The sequence below is a fragment of the Drosophila sechellia genome, chromosome 2L, assembly GCF_004382195.2.
Source record: "Drosophila sechellia strain sech25 chromosome 2L, ASM438219v1, whole genome shotgun sequence".
Classification (NCBI taxonomy): domain Eukaryota; kingdom Metazoa; phylum Arthropoda; class Insecta; order Diptera; family Drosophilidae; genus Drosophila; species Drosophila sechellia.
In genome coordinates this window covers 14,734,787-14,751,903 of record NC_045949.1, presented here as the reverse complement: position 1 = coordinate 14,751,903, position 17,117 = coordinate 14,734,787, and the positions used below count along the sequence as shown (strand labels likewise).

General features: G+C 42.9%; 3 protein-coding genes across 5 annotated transcripts; 2 read left to right on the top strand and 1 right to left on the bottom strand.

The window, feature by feature from the left end:
• The first annotated feature begins 474 nt into the window (after window positions 1-474).
• LOC6611331 (transcription elongation factor S-II) lies at window positions 475-1,912 on the top strand. Its single transcript, XM_002035842.2, has 2 exons — window positions 475-775; window positions 844-1,912. Exons 1-2 carry the CDS (start codon window positions 710-712, stop codon window positions 1,711-1,713), a joined length of 936 nt encoding a protein of 311 aa, XP_002035878.1. The 5' UTR covers window positions 475-709; the 3' UTR covers window positions 1,714-1,912.
• A 524-nt stretch (window positions 1,913-2,436) lies between these two features.
• Window positions 2,437-3,015, bottom strand: LOC6611330. Its single transcript, XM_002035841.1, has 2 exons — window positions 2,650-3,015; window positions 2,437-2,592 (listed from the first exon to the last, which is right to left on the bottom strand). The coding sequence occupies exons 1-2, from the start codon at window positions 3,013-3,015 to the stop codon at window positions 2,437-2,439; spliced, it is 522 nt and encodes a 173-aa protein (XP_002035877.1).
• A 492-nt stretch (window positions 3,016-3,507) lies between these two features.
• LOC6611329 (myosin-VIIa) lies at window positions 3,508-16,303 on the top strand. Of its 3 annotated transcripts, none has more exons than XM_032716351.1 (11): window positions 3,508-3,697; window positions 7,832-7,938; window positions 8,607-8,867; window positions 9,170-9,519; window positions 9,586-9,786; window positions 9,851-12,245; window positions 12,302-13,752; window positions 13,815-15,167; window positions 15,230-15,376; window positions 15,441-15,561; window positions 15,668-16,303. In XM_032716351.1, the coding sequence occupies exons 2-11, from the start codon at window positions 7,921-7,923 to the stop codon at window positions 15,872-15,874; spliced, it is 6,504 nt and encodes a 2,167-aa protein (XP_032572242.1). In that variant the 5' UTR covers window positions 3,508-3,697; window positions 7,832-7,920; the 3' UTR covers window positions 15,875-16,303. The 3 variants fall into 3 exon arrangements, with proteins under 3 accessions (XP_032572242.1, XP_002035876.1, XP_032572238.1); XM_002035840.2 differs by having other exon boundaries at window positions 3,508-3,859; window positions 7,837-7,938; XM_032716347.1 differs by having other exon boundaries at window positions 3,508-3,859.
• The last annotated feature ends 814 nt before the right edge of the window (window positions 16,304-17,117 follow it).

Below are 17,117 nucleotides of genomic sequence, written 5' to 3'. Positions count from 1 at the left end.
TAAGAACTTAGATTAGATAATAGTTTTGGGTAGTTTTAAAGCACTCGCGTCCTTGCCTTCCACTTGTGCAAAGATCTCCTTTATGACGCATCTTTTGTCTTCGCCTGATCTGTTCTCTTACTAAGGGCAGGTTTTGGTGATTTGCGATGTCAACATTCATTCATTCCCACTTTATCATAATACATATCTCTAGACCACACCTAAACTCACACCTTAATTCCTAAATCTCACAATATTAAACGATTTAATTAATTTGAAAAAGAAGTAAATACTGTTTTTGAAGGTTATTAGTATAATTTAAAAACGCGCAACATAGAAATACAATGCAGCCCTGCTTGCAAGCAGTGCAAGTTTAAAAAACATCGCAATGCTGTGTGTGTGTGTACTCGCTTAAAAGCCAGATGTACATTAAAATACGGTAACACTGCTGACTTCTGAAACCCAAACTACTTCCAGTTGGGAATTGTATTAGCCATGGGAAGGTATTTCTTGACAAGCCACCGCCCGGTAACACTAAAACGCGTTAGGGTGTTCTGTCAACTCGTTCTGAGAATACAGAAACGAAAAAAATAGTAAACAACTTTTATTGGAGGGAAAAATAGTAATAGCCCGGCTTCCACATAAACAACTGCCGCAGACCCTCAGCACCGATTATAGCCGACAGCCGACGCCAGCCGACCTAACCTCTGACCAAATTAAGTGGGCCAAAATGAGCGTGGAAGACGAAGTGTTTCGAATCCAAAAGAAGATGAGCAAGATGGCCAGCGACGGCACAGTGAGTATCGGGATTAGCTAACGTGCCGCGCATCATGTCACAAACGTGCATATATATCCACCGTACAGGGACAGGATCAGGCTCTGGACCTGCTGAAGACCCTGCAAACACTTAACATCAACCTCGACATTCTGACCAAAACGCGCATCGGCATGACTGTAAACGAGCTGCGCAAGAGTAGCAAGGACGACGAGGTGATCGCCCTGGCCAAAACACTGATCAAGAACTGGAAGCGCTTTCTAGCCAGCCCGGCGCCAACCACTGCCAACAACAGCTCCGCTAAGGAGGGCTCCTCCCACAACAGCAGTGCCTCGAAGTCCACGAGTGCCGCCAAGTCGTCGTCGTCATTCTCTGGCAAGGATAAATCCAGTTCATCCAGCTCATCCAAGGATAAGGAGAAGAAAGGCTCCTCGTCACAGACCTCGTTTCCCTCCGGCGGCATGACAGATGCGGTCCGCATCAAGTGCCGCGAAATGCTGGCCACCGCACTGAAGATTGGCGAAGTGCCCGAGGGATGCGGGGAGCCGGAGGAAATGGCCGCCGAACTGGAGGATGCCATTTACTCCGAGTTCAATAACACGGATATGAAGTACAAGAATCGCATTAGGTCGCGCGTGGCCAATCTGAAGGATCCCAAGAATCCGGGATTGCGCGGCAACTTTATGTGCGGCGCCGTCACTGCAAAGCAGCTGGCCAGAATGACGCCGGAGGAGATGGCCAGCGACGAGATGAAGAAGCTGCGCGAGAAGTTCGTCAAGGAGGCCATCAACGATGCCCAGCTGGCCACCGTACAGGGCACCAAGACCGATCTCCTCAAGTGCGCCAAGTGCAAGAAGCGCAACTGCACCTACAACCAGCTGCAGACTCGTTCCGCCGATGAACCTATGACCACCTTCGTCATGTGCAACGAGTGCGGCAACCGATGGAAGTTCTGCTAACTCCCAAAATTGTTCCAAAATATCAATCCAAATGAGCACACACCACACATCCTTCATATTCTTAAATGAATCATTGTAAAGACACGACACGCGAGAACACATTTTGTATCTGCTGCCCAACTTCGGAGGCGCTTACTCTGACCACCTAAACCTTAAACGAGAGAAAAGAAATTTCAATAAACATTAACTATTGATAAAACGGAGACGTCTTTTAAAAACGCCGGTGATAACGACCACGCGGCTGATAACGCCGATAACTGCGGGGCGATAAATTGAGCATCGAGCAAAGTAAATATTAATATATTATAAGCAGAAGCTTGTAGCGCAGTAAAGGAGACACACATGTGTATGTATTCTTGAAGAGTATTAACAACCGAACAAATTAGTCGGTTTTAAAGCAATTTGCATTAAAAAAATAAATATGTGCTCGTTGTAATTGATCATTAGGTGTTCTAATATGTATGTTGTTGCAAAATATAATTTTGGGCTTAATTTGATAACTTTCGGGCTATATATATACATATAAATGACATATAAACAGTCAAAAAATAATAGAATACTAATGAGAATTTGGTTGTTTTTGATCATACAGCAAACCTTAGTTTTTAAACACACAAATGAGCTATTTTGTCATAAAGACAATTAATTCGAAACATATATCACATGCAATTCAAGTTTAAAAACATCATATATTGCCATATTGAATACGCGCCTGTTTTCCCCTTAGTCAACATCAATTTCAAAGTATATGTTTATGATGGAAGCCCAGTTCATGACACCATCATCCATCTCGAGGGTTAGCTTATAGATACCCTTCGGCAATGGAACCTTGGCAAACATACGATCATCCAAGGTGCAGTTCCTTATGTAAACATCATCCTTTAAATAGATATTAAAACGTATATGGTTGAATATCAAATTGGCGAAACTACTCACATTATAGGGACATGTATGATTAATATTGGAAAAGGGCATAAAGGCGGTGTAGAAATAGTAGAAGACTCTGAGACGATTTGGATACTTTAGGGCGCGACAGAGTTCCTCGGAAACATTAAATAGAAACGGATGGTATCCGGTGAGCTTCCGGTAAGTGGTGAATCTCACGACCATCCTATTTATTGGCAGTTTCAGAAGCTTTACGTGTATGTTGGCCCCGATAATTCCCCTGCCAAGCACTTTTAGTCGGCATTCGGGAAAGACGACGAATGTGTTGTCATAGCTTTCGCACTTGAGGTTCGTGAGGCGCACGTATCCGTGAGATTCCCAAATGAAAAGAAAGCTGATCCACAAGAGGTACTTCATCGGTGCTAGTAGTCTGGACTAGTCAACTCTACGCGATGGTGGTCCATTACAATGGAGTACTAGTTGCCAAAAATACAATTATTAGTGGGGCGTAATTAGATTTTAATTACAAAATAATAAAACATTGACATGATGACTACTTATCGCAATTCGTATAGATAATTAGCTAATCAAAAAACTGTTTCAACGAGCTTATAAAGGATGATGACGGCATATTCAATATATTGACATAGAAAAAAGAGATTTCTTGAAAAATAAAATAGCTTATGACAGACATTTTGAAATTCGCGCCGGAATTAGGCTGGTCGATAAATTTGCCTTTTGTTATCGACGCTATCGAATGCCTATCGATCAGACTGCTTATGCGACAATGTGCCCAGATACGCGGTTTTTCAAATTAACTGCAATGTTAACTCGTTAGCATAACAAGATTAGTTATCCGCGCATTTTTTAGGCCATTCGCAACTGGCCCCACCACCTGGTCACTCTTATTGATCAGTTTATCGGTTGTTATTTTTCGCTTCAAGTCTTGTCTTCTCGGTCAACGAAAAAAAAAACAATAAACAAATCGCACAGCCCCAAAATGATCAGTGGTCTGTAGGACTGGGATCCACCTGTTGCTCGGCTTAACTGTGCTGGAAAAGCGGACTTTCGGCGCGCTGCTCTTTTCCTGCGACTGCTGGTGCGTGACCTATTTATGTAACCTGTTTTTGAAAAAGAACATCCCGCTTTCGACGGGTCCGGAAAAGTGTTAATTAAACGGTCGTGGCGAGAGCGATTCCAATTAGAATTCGAAATCGGTGACCGAAAAGCGGAGAGTGCAAATTCTGAGGCGCCAATTAAGGTAGAGAGTGATTGGAAAAAAGAAAAGAAATAAAACGAAACGAAACTAAAAGAAAAGAGTGCATTAACCCTGCCAAACGGTGTGTGTAAATGTGTGTCTGTTTGTGGCTAGAAAAGCCAGTGGGGAAAATGACAAGGGTCACAGCATCGGTTCAGTGTAACATCATCGATTTTATTGCATTTCCAGACGGAGACGTGGCTGCATTGCATTTTTATTGCTTTAGGCGAGTGACCAAATTAAATAGCTACGCTTCAGGTTTCGTTGGCTAGAACGGTACTAACATGCACACTACAAGCGCAGCCCCGCTCTCTTGCACGCACACACGGACAGGTACACCTGCCGTGGAGCTGCAGAGCGAGCGAGAGGGAGAGATGCGTAAAGAGCGGCTCACAGTGCAACACATTCATGGGTGCTGCTACCGCCTCCCCCCTCTGTAACGTACCTTTCTCACCCGCTCTCGCCAGTGCGCTCTCTCCGTCTCATTCTCCTTGAGCTTGAACCAGGCTTCCGCACTGAGAAAAAAACGATGTCAATTTGAAATGATTTGAATTGTATTTTATGGAAGTACGTGCGCCAAAACACGTACCTTAAAACAGTGACTAAGTGCGTTTCATTAATCATTTGAAAACGTTTTTTTATTATCTATAAAAATAATTATGAAAAATATACATATATGAAATACTTTAACCTTTGCTGTGTAAATCTAATCTAATCAGCATGTACTATCTTTTATTCTTTATTAATGTCAAACAATCAAGTTAAATATTTGTATATCGCATTTAAATTTGCATAAATGCAAATCGGTCATGAAGCGTGTGCTTTTTCTTGCAGTGCAGCGGTCAAGAGTTCTGAAATTGACAATAACAACAAAAACGCGGGCACACTTGTTTGTCCGGTTTGTTGTTCTTGCTGTTGCACAACGGGACATTTCGTGTGTGGACAATTGGAAAACCCTTTTTCAAATAAACGCTTTTCATTAGCCGGTTTTTGTTTCTTCTCTCCCATCTCAACCTTTTTTTTTTGCGTTTCCATTTGGGTTGCTGGGCTGTTTTTGTTTTTGTTGTTGCTGGGGGCTTTCGCGCACGCAGCGACTTTCTGTTTGTTTGGTGAAACTTTTTTAAGGTCTTCTCTAAATACATAATAAAAAAAAATGAACATAATACTTTGCCCATTTTTTATTTTTGCTGCTGTCGCTGGTGAGTCGTTAAATTTGGTAGAAGATTTCAGTTGTTAAACCAGAAGCAAATTGTGAGAACAAAAAACGAAGCTTTGCGAAACGAATTTTGTTAGCAAGTAACTCTGAAAAAAGTTCAAAAAACTAAGCAGCTAATGGGGTTTTATAAATTTATTAAGAAACACTTTATAATTTGAAGTTGAAAAGGTCTAAACGCAACAGATAATCAATATTTTTTACATTCAATTTCAAAAAAGTAATATTAATAATGTAAAAGTGTATTGAAAAAGTGCATTTGCTTGTAAATTTTAGAATCCGTTCGTATTCCTTAGTTTTACCTTTACTATGGATTTATTATTAGCCATATTATCTTGAGAGTTATATTTCAATTGAACAATAAAACAATAAGGGTTTAACTAAATTGCTCCAATAAACTTATAAATAAAGTGAAACTCCATAGGATTATTAATGCATGTTTTTGTTAAATAAGACAAACATGAATTTTGTCGTGTAGGAAATGTTTTTATGCCACAAATTGCTCAAAAGTGACAAAAACATGATGTCAAGTGTCAAAGTCAAAGTGAACAAAAAGTGGTTATATTAAACAATTGGTATGAACGCCATACATACATATGTACATGTATATGTACATATGTTTATAGATAATATATGGCCGAGTGTCTGTATGTAGAGTAGCTGGCATAAACCGTAATTGTACGTGGCTGCCACACACGAACTTTCACTAATGACTCTCGATGAACTTTTGGATCACTCACTAAAAACGCACTCTCTTATATACATACATATATACACACATATATACATATATGCAGTAAATATGCATATATATGCACTTAGATACGTGCCAATCGTTCGTCACTGAGTGCACTATCACTACTATTCGATGCTAAATCTGCAGAGCCGGAAATTCTTAGACGCTCTTTGCTGGATTCTATAAGTTTTTTAATCGTTTTTGGTCATGCCCAGAGATACATATGTCTGCCTCACACCTCGATTTACACCTTGTTTGATGTTTCGCTGCTTATCTCCACTTGCACTGCAGGGAAATTCTGATAACAGCGCGTACGGCAATTAGGCAATCGTTTTTAAATAATTTAACCATGACTGTGCTTAGTCTAACAGCTCTCTTCAATTTGAAAACAGTTGTGGATAGAGTACCTAAAAAAGATTAAAGTACGAGTAGATAGTTAAAGTACGAATATATATATATATATATATATATACGTTTACCTAAAAATCAATCCTAAAGATACAATGAAACCTTTTCCGCGTTCTACAGTTAAGTATTTGAGAATAGTGGGGACTTAGACGGCAATGGGGGCATTAAACTATTAAATTGGTTGCTGATAACAGGACAACGAGCATTGAGCAATATTATTTAATACATGTATGTATGTCTCAGTTAAATGTTTGAACTCCAGCCGGCAATTGAGGTCGCTATATGGCTGTGGTTCGAGTGTGGATCGCGGATAGATGGGTTCCCTATGTGCACCAGACTCGTATTTTGACCGGCAGAGCGTAACCAGACTGGTATGTGTACGAGTATACGTGCCGCCGTGTGCCACTAAATTTGGTTGCTCCGTAGCTGTTGCTGCTTTTTTTTTGTCTGGCATGTTGCAATTACCGTGGAGAGGAGAGACGCCTTCCAATGAGTAACTACACTACGGCTGATACCATGCCACACCAAACTATACCTGTGCGGAGGCAGCCGTTAGTCCATGTGCTAAATGATGGATGGGGTGTCCAATTGAAAGGCGGCTTCGATGGCAACCGACTGGGAAATGACGCCAGCTTGAAACTCTGATTCACGGCTGGTTTCGAAAATTAAGTAGTTCGCTTAAAAAAAGCCGATCCACATGTTGATTAGATGAGTTTTCGCGGAATTCTCAAGATTAAATGATTAAACTAAAGAATTATGGTTGTAATCAGACTCTCATTTGGTAACTTGTAAGTCGGAGTTAGAACTGGTTACTATAATTGCAATACTTATTTTCTTTAGTTCTAAAGATTGGAGGTCAATTACAAGGTTCAAACTTCCACATCGATAAGTTGTCACCTTTCTATTTTCTTTTCGTAAATATCTAATTGAAGATGGCTTAGTTTTCTATTGCCTTAAATCGAAAACATTGTTTAGCTACTGCCAGGCCGTACAAAGTAATGAAAGTAAATTTTTTCAATGAAAACCAAGCAATTTGCATAACAAACGCAGCTCATTGAGACCTTCGATTTCGGTTAGACGCTCTTTTTCGGTTGGTTCTTGTGGCCAAAACTGATTGTTCGAAGCGACCGAAACTCAAAAAGTGAAAATAGTTGGATGGCCTTTTTTGCATGTCTAAAGGTGTAAAGGTTTATTTACTTTTTTATAGGATTTTCGGTCACGTATTCGTTTGGTTCGCGCTGGTTTCCCTTGGTTTAAGAAGAAAAGAAGTATCGAAAGTATGAGTTTTATGGATGCATTTAAGTCTGATGACTAATTCGCTGTTGATTTTGTGTTGTTAATGAGTTGCCACTTTTGCTGGCTAGAGTGTGTTGGCCAAATCGTGGAAAGAAAGACGTTTACCTCGAGCTAGGAAAGCGATTTGATAGCAAGAACAACAAAAAGAAGACGACGGACCACAAACGAAGACAGCGACAAGTTGTGAATTCTTTCAATTTACCGTAAACTTCACCTTAATTTTTTTCCTATTCGAAGCCGGTTTTTGTTGCCGCAGGCGCTAACTAGTATTTTGTTATTGTTGCTCATGGCCAACTCTTCCACTTGTTCTCTCTTTCGGCAGAGAAGAACAAACCAAGCGGCAGCAGCGAAGAGGAACGGGCCATTGTCCCTGGATGCCAACACAGGATCAGTAAATGAAGGACGACGAACATGGTGATCGTAACACGTGTAAGTATTTCACTCCCCATTAGCCGACAGCGGGGGTATCACTCCTTATCGAGGCACTCCATCTATCTCACCTTTCCCCGCCCCATGACCACCAGCACCAGCTAACAGAAGCAAAGAAGCGGAAGTTCCACGCCATGGCTCACTTCAACTACCATTGCTATTCAACAGTGGTGGCTGGCAATATTTGTAAGGGTTAAAGCAACAGGTTGATGGTAATTCTTCTGCTTAGTTCTTTAACTAGCTTGGTTCCTATCCATTTGTAAATCAAATAAAATAAAAATATATTTAATAATTAAAATGGATAATACAATTTAATTAATGTTCATAATGAATTTCTAATTGATTCAAATTGTTCCAAGATAATTGGCTAGCTATCAGTGTTATACTAACTTCCCTGTTCTAGACCTTCTCTATAAGGTTTTTACGTAAAACCTTTGCATATTCATCCAATTCCGGCCATCACTGTGCACTGTCCATGTCTGTTACTGGTATTACTATATTTGTTGCGTTCCGCTCAAGTGACTCTTACAACAAACAGCCCATAGTCTTTATGGCACCCATGTCCATGGCAACCGAATGCGGCTGCCTCGTAAAGAACTGAATGTCAAATTGTAAAATCGTAAAATGGTTAAAAATCGGAAACTTGTAATTGCGCCTCTAATCGACAGGGTGACTACATCTGGATAGAGCCCGCATCTGGGCGAGAATTCGATGTGGCCATTGGAGCACGTGTCGTCTCCGCCGAGGGTCGTCGCATCCAGGTGCGCGATGACGATGGCGACGAGGTGTGGCTGGCACCCGAGCGCCGCATCAAGGCCATGCACGCGTCCTCCGTTCAGGGAGTGGAGGACATGATATCCCTGGGTGATCTGCACGAGGCTGGCATCTTGCGGAATCTACTCATCCGCTACAAGGAGAATCTGATATACGTAAGTTGATCTTTATAGTACATAGAATTTAAAAGAAAGGCACTTTAATGGATTGCCCCTATACCAATTTAAAGTTAATCTTAAAAACATTGAATGTAAACATAATGAAATGAGCTCGTTAAGATCCAATTATGTTGCGTAATCGGTAACCATTTAATATTAAGTGATTTTCCATTCCTTATCGTGCCTCATTTATAAGAAATTGAAAGAATCAATTCGGCGGCAGGCGTTATCTTTCTAAAATCACAAATATGTTATATGATATATATGATATTGAACGCTTATAACTTGTATAATTTCAGACTTACACGGGCTCCATACTGGTTGCCGTTAATCCCTACCAGATTCTGCCAATCTACACGGGCGATCAGATCAAGCTCTATAAGGAGCGGAAAATCGGAGAGCTACCGCCGCACATCTTTGCGATTGGCGACAATGCGTATGCGCATATGAAACGATATCGCCAGGATCAGTGTATCGTTATTTCCGGAGAATCTGGAGCTGGAAAGACGGAGAGCACAAAGTTAATACTGCAGTATCTGGCTGCGATTAGTGGCAAACACTCATGGATCGAACAGCAAATCCTCGAAGCGAATCCCATTTTGGAAGCTTTCGGAAATGCCAAAACCATTCGTAATGATAATTCATCGCGGTAAATACTATATGCATAGAACCTTCATCACCTGATCGGTCAATAATCAAATGAATTTATTTGCAGCTTTGGCAAATACATAGATATACACTTTAGCGCCAATGGCGTGATCGAGGGAGCCAAAATCGAGCAGTACCTGCTGGAGAAGTCGCGAATTGTTTCCCAAAATCATAGCGAACGCAATTATCATGTCTTTTACTGCATTTTGGCCGGACTATCGTCAGATGAGAAGAGCCGCCTCGATCTTGCCATGGCTGCTGATTACAAGTGAGTAGATGCCTTCAACTAATGAAAACAATAATTGATTTTGATTTAATTCACTAACTTATAGATATCTGACTGGTGGCAATAGCATTACCTGCGAGGGACGCGATGATGCCGCCGAGTTCTCCGACATTCGATCTGCCATGAAGGTTTTGCTCTTCTCCGATCAGGAAATCTGGGAGATAATTAAACTCCTGGCTGCCCTTCTCCACTGCGGTAACATCAAATATAAGGCGACGGTGGTGGATAATCTGGATGCTACCGAAATACCGGAATACATAAATGTGGAGCGTGTTGCCGGGCTACTTGGACTTCCCATTCAGCCGCTAATTGATGCTCTAACACGTCGAACGCTTTTTGCTCATGGAGAAACCGTGGTGTCCACTCTGTCGCGCGATCAATCCGTGGATGTGCGCGATGCCTTTGTGAAAGGCATATACGGACGTATGTTTGTGCACATCGTTCGAAAGATCAACACGGCTATATTCAAGCCGCGCGGCACATCCCGAAATGCCATCGGAGTTCTCGACATTTTTGGTTTTGAGAACTTCGATCAGAATAGCTTTGAGCAGTTTTGCATCAACTATGCCAATGAGAATCTGCAGCAGTTCTTCGTGCAGCATATTTTTAAACTTGAGCAGGAAGAGTATAACCACGAGGCCATCAACTGGCAACACATTGAGTTCGTAGATAATCAGGATGCGCTCGACCTGATAGCTATTAAGCAGCTTAATATTATGGCTTTAATCGATGAGGAGGCCCGGTTTCCCAAGGGCACGGATCAGACGATGCTGGCCAAACTGCACAAAACCCATGGATCGCACAAGAACTATTTGAAGCCGAAGTCGGATATTAACACCAGCTTTGGACTGAATCACTTTGCCGGCGTGGTGTTCTACGACACACGAGGATTTCTAGATAAAAACCGGGACACCTTCAGTCCCGATCTTTTGCATTTGGTTAGCCAGAGTACGAACAAGTTCCTCCGACAAATCTTTGCTCAGGACATAGAGATGGGTGCAGAGACGCGAAAGCGAACGCCCACACTCTCCACACAGTTTCGAAAATCTCTCGATGCGCTGATGAAGACGCTCAGCAGTTGTCAGCCATTCTTTATTCGTTGTATCAAACCCAACGAGCTGAAGAAGCCAATGATGTTTGACCGTGGCTTGTGCTGTCGTCAGCTGCGATACTCTGGCATGATGGAAACGATCCGAATTCGTCGCGCTGGATATCCCATTCGGCATGGATTCAGAGAGTTCGTCGAGCGTTATCGCTTCCTGATACCGGGAGTTCCACCAGCTCATCGCACGGATTGTCAGGCGGCGACTTCGAGGATTTGTGCCGTGGTTCTGGGCAAGTCCGACTATCAGCTGGGCCACACCAAGGTCTTCCTCAAGGATGCCCACGATCTGTTTCTGGAGCAGGAGAGAGATCGCGTGCTTACGCGAAAAATCCTCATTCTGCAGCGCAGCATTCGAGGTTGGGTGTACCGACGAAGGTTTCTACGCCTGAGAGCTGCTGCTATCACTGTGCAGCGATTCTGGAAGGGCTATGCTCAACGTAAACGATACCGGAACATGCGAGTGGGCTACATGCGTTTGCAAGCGTTGATCCGTTCTAGGGTTCTGTCACATCGTTTCCGCCATCTGAGGGGCCACATTGTCGGTCTGCAAGCCCATGCCCGAGGATATTTGGTCAGGCGAGAGTATGGTCACAAAATGTGGGCCGTCATTAAGATCCAGTCTCATGTGCGGCGTATGATTGCCATGCGTCGCTACCGGAAACTTCGCTTGGAACATAAACAGTTTGCCGAAGTTCTTCAGCTGCGCAAACTGGAGGAGCAGGAACTGCTGCATCGTGGCAATAAGCATGCCCGTGAAATTGCCGAGCAGCATTACCGAGATCGATTGCACGAGCTGGAGCGTCGGGAAATTCAGGAGCAATTGGAGAATCGTCGTCGAGTGGAGGTCAATATGAATATTATCAATGATGCAGCTCGCAAGCAGGAGGAGCCGGTGGACGATGGCAAACTCGTGGAGGCCATGTTTGACTTCCTTCCCGATTCCAGTAGCGATGCCCCTACTCCGCATGGTGGACGTGAAACGTCCGTGTTTAACGATCTGCCTCACGCGCAAAATGTCAACCAGGACGATATCATTGCACCCATACACATATCCGAGGATGAGGAGGATCTATCGGAATTCAAATTCCAGAAATTCGCCGCCACCTACTTCCAAGGGAATGTTAATCATCAGTATGCAAAGAAAGCTTTGAAGCATCCCTTACTTCCGCTCCATACGCAAGGCGATCAACTTGCCGCCCAGGCATTGTGGATAACCATTCTGAGGTTTACAGGTGATATGCCGGAGCCGAAGTATCACACAATGGATCGCATGGACACTACTTCCGTCATGTCCAAGGTCACTGCCACCTTGGGGCGCAATTTCATCAGGAGTAAGGTGAGTTAAAACTTAAAGCAGTACTTAAGTGGTTCGCTTTACATTTATCCTTTCAGGAATTCCAAGAGGCTCAGCTTATGGGCCTGGATCCAGATGCTTTCCTGAAGCAAAAGCCACGGTCGATCCGCCACAAACTCGTATCCTTGACGTTGAAGCGAAAGAACAAATTGGGTGAGGATGTGCGTCGCCGACTGCAAGATGATGAATACACGGCGGATAGCTACCAATCGTGGCTCCAATCCCGTCCAACCTCCAACCTTGAAAAGCTGCATTTTATCATTGGCCATGGTATCCTGCGGGCGGAGCTGCGTGACGAAATATACTGCCAGATTTGCAAGCAGCTGACGAACAATCCTTTGAAATCCTCACATGCCAGAGGCTGGATTCTGTTATCCCTGTGCGTCGGATGTTTTGCTCCATCGGAAAAGTTTGTTAACTACTTGAGGGCCTTTATCCGTGAGGGTCCACCTGGATATGCACCGTACTGCGAGGAGCGACTGAAACGAACTTTTAACAATGGAACTCGCAATCAACCGCCATCGTGGCTGGAGTTGCAGGCCACCAAATCCAAAAAGCCCATCATGTTGCCCATTACCTTTATGGATGGAAATACAAAGACTCTGTTGGCTGATTCGGCCACCACGGCCCGGGAACTATGCAATCAACTGTCCGACAAGATAAGTCTCAAAGATCAGTTTGGGTTTTCCCTGTACATAGCTCTGTTCGACAAAGTTAGTTCTTTGGGAAGTGGCGGGGACCACGTGATGGACGCCATCTCACAATGTGAGCAGTATGCAAAGGAGCAGGGCGCCCAGGAGCGAAATGCACCGTGGCGTCTGTTCTTCCGCAAGGAAATCTTTGCTCCTTGGCACGAACCCACACACGATCAGGTTGCCACCAATCTTATTTACCAGCAGGTGGTGCGAGGCGTTAAGTTTGGCGAATACCGGTGCGATAAGGAGGAAGACTTGGCCATGATAGCTGCGCAGCAATATTTCATCGAATACTCTACCGATATGTCAATGGAGCGGCTGTTTACCCTTCTGCCAAACTTCATACCCGACTTTTGTCTCAGCGGAGTGGACAAGGCCATTGAACGTTGGGCAGCTTTGGTTCTGCAGGCCTATAAGAAATCGTACTATGTCAAGGACAAGATTGCACCCTTAAAAATTAAGGAGGATATAGTTAGCTACGCCAAGTACAAGTGGCCTCTGCTCTTTTCTCGTTTCTACGAAGCGTATCGAAACTCCGGTCCGAATCTGCCCAAAAACGATGTCATCATTGCGGTAAACTGGACCGGCGTGTATGTGGTGGATGATCAGGAACAGGTCCTGTTGGAACTGAGCTTCCCCGAGATAACTGCCGTGTCCAGTCAGAAGACCAACAAGGTCTTCACCCAGACTTTCAGCCTTTCCACTGTTCGAGGCGAGGAGTTCACCTTCCAGAGCCCCAATGCTGAGGATATCCGAGATCTGGTTGTCTACTTCTTAGATGGCCTGAAGAAACGGTAAGGAGCCCCTGCATATAGCAGTAGGAGCATCTAATAATAATATATATCTTTGCTTTTAGATCGAAATACGTCATAGCCTTGCAGGACTATCGCGCGCCTTCAGATGGAACAAGTTTTCTGTCTTTCTTTAAGGGAGATCTGATCATTCTAGAGGACGAATCCTGTGGAGAATCAGTACTGAACAACGGCTGGTGCATAGGACGCTGCGATCGTTCACAGGAGCGAGGAGACTTCCCCGCCGAAACTGTGTATGTGCTGCCCACCCTTAGCAAACCGCCGCAGGATATTTTGGCCCTGTTCAACATCGAGGAGGCGCATCATGGACGACGTCTTAGCATGGCTTCCAATGGTGGTGCTGTGGAACCAAGGGATCGACCTCATACGCTGATGGAGTATGCCCTGGATCATTTCCGTTTGCCACCGAAACGAACAATGTCGAAAACACTCACTCTCAGTTCAAAACGCAGTGAGGAACTGTGGCGCTACTCCCGGGATCCAATTAAGGCGCCGCTGCTGCGCAAGTTGCAAAGCAAGGAAGAGTTTGCCGAGGAGGCCTGCTTCGCTTTTGCCGCCATACTGAAGTATATGGGAGATCTGCCCTCCAAGCGTCCGCGGATGGGCAACGAAATAACCGATCACATATTTGATGGACCCCTGAAGCACGAAATTCTGCGCGACGAGATCTATTGTCAACTGATGAAGCAGCTAACGGACAACCGCAACCGAATGTCCGAGGAGAGGGGCTGGGAGCTGATGTGGTTGGCCACGGGACTGTTTGCCTGCTCACAGGGTTTGCTCAAGGAATTGCTACTATTCCTGCGCACCAGGCGTCATCCCATCTCACAGGATTCAATGCATCGACTACAGAAAACTATACGCCATGGACAACGCAAATATCCGCCGCATCAGGTGGAGGTGGAAGCCATACAGCATAAAACCACACAGATCTTCCACAAGGTCTACTTCCCGGACGACACAGACGAGGCCTTCGAAGTGGACAGCTCCACACGGGCGAAGGATTTCTGCAACAACATCTCGCAGCGCCTTTCGCTGCGCACCAGCGAGGGCTTCTCCCTGTTTGTGAAGATCGCCGATAAGGTCATTTCTGTGCCCGAAGGTGATTTCTTCTTCGATTTCGTACGCCATTTGACCGACTGGATTAAAAAAGCGCGTCCCATACGAGATGGAGCGAATCCGCAGTTCACTTACCAGGTCTTCTTCATGAAGAAACTGTGGACGAACACAGTGCCAGGCAAGGATCGGAATGCCGATCTTATATTCCACTATCACCAGGAGTTGCCCAAGCTGTTGCGTGGCTATCACAAGTGTTCCAGGGAGGAGGCGGCTAAGTTGGCCGCTCTAGTCTTCCGTGTGCGCTTTGGTGAAAATAAACAAGAACTGCAGGCCATACCGTAAGTACAGATCATTCTATTACGATCGATTACAAAATAAATAACGAACAAATACTTTGCAGACAAATGCTGAGGGAACTTATTCCATCGGATATTATGAAAATGCAGAGCACTAGCGAATGGAAACGATCGATTGTTGCATCTTATAACCAGGATGGGGGCATGACTTCCGAAGACGCGAAGGTGGCCTTCTTGAAGATTGTATATAGGTGGGTAGCTCAACGTAATCATAATTGTAAACGTTTTAACTACCTTTCTAATATATTTAAACAGATGGCCAACTTTTGGCTCCGCTTTCTTTGAGGTGAAGCAAACCACTGAACCGAATTATCCCGAAATGCTTTTGATAGCCATTAACAAACACGGCGTGAGTCTCATACATCCAGTAACCAAGGTAAGAACTTAAAAATCTATTACAATATAAACTTAGAAGATTAAAACATTTATATAAAAAATAATAAATATTGAAACTTGATTTAATAGCTTTTTTTAATTTTCAGGACATTTTGGTAACGCATCCATTTACACGCATCTCGAATTGGTCATCGGGCAATACATATTTCCACATGACCATCGGAAATCTGGTTAGGGGCTCGAAGTTGTTATGTGAAACGTCGCTGGGCTACAAGATGGACGATCTGCTGACTTCATATATCTCGTTGATGTTGACCAATATGAACAAAAATCGAACCATTCGAGCCAACTAGTAAAACCTACACATACCGCAAATATTTATAATAATTATAAATTACAATTGCAATAACTTATAAAAGCCTAGTACTTTATAGATTTAAATCATACTTAATACCCACCTCCCTTTATTCTAATTGCATTCCCTTCCCCCAGAGAATTCATTCCAATTTTGGTCTTGTTCAGCTATCGATAATACCAAACCAACTTCCAACTTTTGTTTTTAGTATTTGTTTAGGTATTCTTATGGCACATTCCGGTTAAATTATACAATTAATGCAATGTTTTTGTATGAAGAAAAGGTCTTACATATTTTTAGATAAGCATTTGTATCTACACATATTGCATCTATCTCTTTGTATATCCTAACTGCATATCTGTACTGATGACGTTTTGTATCAAATACATAGAAATGTTCAATTATTTAATAAATTATATACAAATTATATGGTGTTTTTAATATAATCGGATGGCAGCTAAGGTCATCTCATTGGCCTGAATTAATGCAAATTTCATGTCGATATCAACTGTCAGAAAAGTAAACTTAGGACACAGGTGCAAAACACGTAGTTAAATGTCTTAAATTCATTTCGTTTAGAAACAAACCAACGAACTTTGGACACTTAATACTTGAACAAATGCTTGTGGCAAGTCTTAAGTTGGTTCGTATAGAACAATTTGTTAGTATTTGCAAATAAAGCCTAGTTTCAAAAGTAATTTAATTATGCATGCGTTTTATGGCGAGTTAGCCTGATAAATTTAACTTAAAATCTATTTTAGACAAAAAATGCTGTGTAAGCACACGTGTTAATAGTTCATTAAAGTCATTAATAATTAAAATAATTAGTCTTATATAAATATCTTTGTTAATTATTACTTAACAAAGATATTTATATAAGACTAATTATTTTTATTATAGAATTAAAATTAAACAAGTTGAAGTGACGATTACGACCGACCTATAAACTTTGAAAATCCGATCGATTTTTCAATCGATTAACCAATCTTGACCTACGGCTTTGGATTTACCATGCATGGCAGGGAGTACGTGTCCAAAGTCTTGTGAATACAAATTTGTATATAGGACTGGATTATATAGTTTCCCTTGATTTTCTTGGCTGACTCCCACGCCACCGATTTCCCACGCATTGTATTTTGCGAGAATTTCCATTTTTCCCCAGCGTGTGAAAAACGGCAGCAGTCGGCACGGCAAGCTAAAGACTAAAGACGGCAGGTAGACTTAGATTTTTCAAGATAATT